The sequence below is a fragment of the Eptatretus burgeri genome, chromosome 1, assembly GCF_056783735.1.
Source record: "Eptatretus burgeri isolate ZD-2024b chromosome 1, Ebu_testis_v1, whole genome shotgun sequence".
In the NCBI taxonomy this organism is placed as follows: Eukaryota; Metazoa; Chordata; class Myxini; order Myxiniformes; family Myxinidae; genus Eptatretus; species Eptatretus burgeri.
Window position 1 is genome coordinate 155,318,539 of NC_140961.1, and position 4,787 is coordinate 155,323,325.

Sequence of the window (4,787 nt, forward strand, 5' to 3'; positions counted from 1 at the left end):
CTTCTTCAAATAGTACAACAACTGGAATTTTCATTGAACAATGAAGGAAATCAATATTAGGGAGAGAATAAAATAGAAATACAATAACAATATAATACAAGCAGGGAGCCATGGAAATTCCATGGAATGCAAAATATGTCTTCAAACCCTCAACCTTCAAACCTGTCACAAACCCCAAGTCCTCAGCATCCATCTCCCAAAACAAAGTCTTCACCTACCCCGTCTAAACCAGAAGGCATCAATCCTCTGCACAATCCAAGCCTTCAAACAACCTCCCAACCATTCACAGTTTCCTGTGTTGTCACTACTTCACCAACTCATAATACATCCATGTCAGTAGGGTAAGAATACTGATTCTGGCTCACTTTTCCCCATGTAAATGAATGGGGGATTTTCAGCGATTTATATTTTTTTTCCCTAAAAATAAATCCCCTTTTTATCCCAAGGTATATTTATTTGTCTCCCCTTTTAACTTGGAGGTTGAACCTCATTGAATTGAACACCTGGGGGTTGAACAGCTCACTCATTGAACCTATAAAGATTTGTTCATTCTCAAATTCCTTCAATAGTTTAATTTTCTTTGCACAATAATCCCCATCTAAAATATTGACAAACAAAACATTTGAATCTTTATATTTTTTAAGATACCCCATTTGTGCCATTACGAAATGATAAACTTCTCTTAATGCTCTTGTTTGACCACCTCCTGAGCCACAGGTTATTTTTTGTTAAGCCCCGCCCACTTTTCTTTAAGCCCCGCCCACTTTTGTTAAGCCCCGCCCACTTTCCACAAGGTATTCAATAAGCCCCGCCCACTTTTCTTTAAGCCCCGCCCACTTTTGCTAAGCCCCGCCCACTTTTGCTAAGCTCCGCCCACTTTTCATAAGGTATTTTTTCTAAGCCACGCCCACTTTTCCTAAGCTCCGCCCACTTTTGCTAAGCTCCGCCCACTTTTCATAAGGTATTTTTCTAAGCCACGCCCACTTTTCCTAAGCCCCGCCCACTTTTGCTAAGCTCCGCCCACTTTTCATAAGGTATTTTTTCTAAGCCACGCCCACTTTTCCTAAGCCCCGCCCACTTTTGCTAAGCTCCGCCCACTTTTCATAAGGTATTTTTTCTAAGCCACGCCCACTTTTCCTAAGCTCCGCCTACTTTTGCTAAGCCCCGCCCACTCTTACATCATTTCCAGTTCATCTCTGACTCACAAAGAAATCACTAGAAAATTACAGGATGTTATGGTTTTGAAAAATTTCCCAATGAAGGCTTGCCTAGGCTTGCCCAGGGAATTTCCAAAGGAAACCACACCCACCAGTCTTTCTCTATAAAAGCTTCAAACCCAGGCTCCATTTTAAACATTTGTTCTTGCTGGCAATGGTGTTCTGTGTGCTTGTCTCAAACTCTCTGTCTTCTATGGAACTAAACCTTCAAGTTGATGAACTGGATTCAAACCTCTTATCTATTGAGGTAAGATTTTTTATTTTCCTATTTTCAAACTTTGATTGAAGCATACTCATTTAATAATTAAATAACTTAATTAATACATTATTATTTTCTCTCACAGGAAATTGTGTCTGAAATACGAAATGAAAATACTGCTTTTGCTACAACTTGGGGGAAATTGTTGGCTTGGTTGAAGACCTTGAGTGGGATGACTTTGGTGTTCCTTGGAACTCTCTGTCTTCTATGGAACTAAACCTTCAAGTTGATGAACTGGATTCAAACCTCTTATCTATTGAGGTAAGATTTTTTATTTTCCTATTTTCAAACTTTGATTGAAGCATACTCATTTAATAATTAAATAACTTAATTAATACATTATTATTTTCTCTCACAGGAAATTGTGTCTGAAATACGAAATGAAAATACTGCTTTTGCTACAACTTGGGGCGAAATTGTTGGCTTGGTTGAAGACCTTATGAGCGACCAAGACCCACAGAACGAGTTCGTCCTTGATGACCCAACCAAAGAGTTATACCTTGGAGACCAGCAAAATCCTGAAAAAGAGTTTTACAGCAATAGTACTCATTGTGAGTTATCAAGACAATACCCACTGAACAAGTTATACCTTGATGAGCCAGAATACAAGTTTTACCTTGGAGACTCACAAATTTTGAAAAAATCAGTAAATGAGTTCTGCCTTGATGGTTTTAATAACTACCTTGGAGACTCAGGAAAAGGGTTCTGCCAAGATGGTTCTAAATATGGGGCCTACCTTGGAGACTCACAAATTTTGAAAAAATCAGTAAATGAGTTCTGCCTTGATGGTTTTAATAACTACCTTGGAGACTCAGGAAAAGGGTTCTGCCAAGATGGTTCTAAATATGGGGCCTACCTTGGAGACTCACAAATTTTGAAAAAATCAAGAAATGAGTTCTGCCTTGATGGTTTTAATAACTACCTTGGAGACTCAGGAAAAGGGTTCTGCCAAGATGGTTCTAAATATGGGGCCTACCTTGGAGACTCACAAATTTTGAAAAAATCAGTAAATGAGTTCTGCCTTGATGGTTTTAATAACTACCTTGGAGACTCAGGAAAAGGGTTCTGCCAAGATGGTTCTAAATATGGGGCCTACCTTGGAGACTCACAAATTTTGAAAAAATCAGTAAATGAGTTATCCTTAAGAGACTTTGTAAGTTGGTTTTACTTTGAATACTTGAAATGTGGGTTCTGGATTGATAACTCACAATGTGATACATATCTTGGAAACTCAACGGGAATGTGGTTATACCTTGAAGACTTGGAAAGTTGGGTTTATGTTGGACACTTGAAACTTTTTTTGGGGGCTTTTATTTATTTATTTATTTATTTATTATTATTATTATTATTTTATTTATTTATATTTTGGAGACTTTTGGAGTTGCTATCACTCTTTGGGATCTAAACCTATCGATGTAGTTCTTTGTCGGATGGTGCTTGATGGGAGCAAGATCAAGAAAGTTCTGGGAAGAAAGTGCAGGCTTACTCCCCCTTTCTACGTCATCAAACCTGAAAGCCTTAAAAGACAGAATTGGAAGAAGAAAAAAAAAAAACGTAAAAATATATATATATAGGTGGAAATCTCATTTTGAAAAAGACATTGTGTTGGGCGAGGATTGAGTTGGGGTTGAGATTTTGAATGTGAGGGTTGGGGTTGAGATTTTGAATGTGAGGGTTGGGACACACACACATACACATCAACAAACAAAAGTTAAGCCTTGACTATTCAGTTGAGGATTCTGTGTTTGGGGTTCACAGATCTAAGAACGTCCCCCTTGACACACATTATATACTGTTATACACCTCGGACTTGGCCCTCGAGTGTCCACAACGGTGTATAGTAGGAGGGAGTGAAGCGCCAACCTATTGCTCCCATTGCACACACACACACAAACAAAAGTTAAGCCTTGACTATTCAGTTGAGGATTCTGTGTTTGGGGTTCACAGATCTAAGAACGTCCCCCTTGACACACATTATATACTGTAATACACCTCGGACTTGTCCCTCTAGTGTCCACAAAGGTGTATTATATGCTTAGTTTTGTCTTTTGTAATTCCTGTGAATAAAATGAACCTAAAATCTCTTCCCCTTCCAAATCATATATTTTATAAGTCCAAGGAACTGTATCTATTACATCAACAATTTTAAAAAGTTCTTTCGTCCATCGTTCAGTAAAACCCTTTTCAAAATGAGATTTCCACCTATATATTCTTACGATATCACCAACTTTGAACTTAGGTTTTCTGACATTAATCTCTTTTTCATATTTTAATTTTGTAAATGTTTCTGATGGCTTCATATTCGTTGACGTGTGAATCGTGTCATTATACTTATCCACAATATCCTGAATAAAAGATAACCATTGTTGTGAACCGAGTTGTGTGAATTTTTTATATAGTCTCTCTTTTAAGGTACGATTAAAACGTTCAACAACAACTGCCTTCCCTTCATTAAAGGTACTGTATAATGTAATACTGTTATTTTTTAAAAAATTCATAAATGTCTTGTTATAAAACTCTCTACCCTCATCAGTCCACAATTTCTTAGGTTTTCTCTTACTTTTATTAAATATCTGTTGAAAAGCTAACATAAGAGTATTACCTGTTTTGTTTTTAAAGGGACAACCCACGCATATCTACTCCTCAAATCAATAACGGTTAAAGCATACTTGTACCCCTTATCATTATTGAGTTCAATCAAATCAGCAGACCAGATATAATCAACTTCCTTGGAATAAACTTTCCTTCTCTGAAACTTTGTGAATATTGGTTTATGTAATTCATCAGCTAATTGCTCTTCAGTCTTAATGGCATCATTAGAGCCTATAAGTTTTTGAATTTCCAAGTCCAAGTTTCAATTTAGCACTAATCATCTTCTTCACGATGAACCTATCAACTTTTTCTCTCAAGGTTGGATTTTGTATCAGAGACAAATTATATAACATTTCTCTATCGGCTTCATGCTTTTCTTCCAACGTTGTGGTATTCCCATAATCAATATCGTGTCTCATGCACACTTCATCAACTCTATTGATTGGTTTACTCCAGGATTTAGGATTGTCTGCCTCATCTAATCTTTTATCCAAGTTTGTGCCTGGACCACAGAAAGAATACCCTGGAAGATGTAATTCCCCTGGTATTCCAGTAGTTGTAAATTTACTTCCTGATAAAAACTTTTGTATATCTCCTCCGAGTTTGTGTTTGGAGATAAATTGATTTTTGAACCACACACCGAACATATACCTTTTTGTATAACCCTGTTATTTTTACTTTTAATATATGAAATATTTTTAGTATTAGTTTTCTTTTTA

The 4,787-nt window shown here is 36.8% G+C and overlaps 1 protein-coding gene across 1 annotated transcript; it reads left to right on the plus strand.

Moving 5' to 3' along the window:
* Positions 1-339: 339 nt before the first annotated feature.
* Positions 340-3,849, plus strand: LOC147035803 (uncharacterized). The gene is made up of 2 exons (XM_085847531.1): positions 340-1,737; positions 1,835-3,849. Exons 1-2 carry the CDS (start codon positions 1,684-1,686, stop codon positions 2,879-2,881), a joined length of 1,101 nt encoding a protein of 366 aa, XP_085703657.1. The 5' UTR covers positions 340-1,683; the 3' UTR covers positions 2,882-3,849.
* Positions 3,850-4,787: the final 938 nt, after the last annotated feature.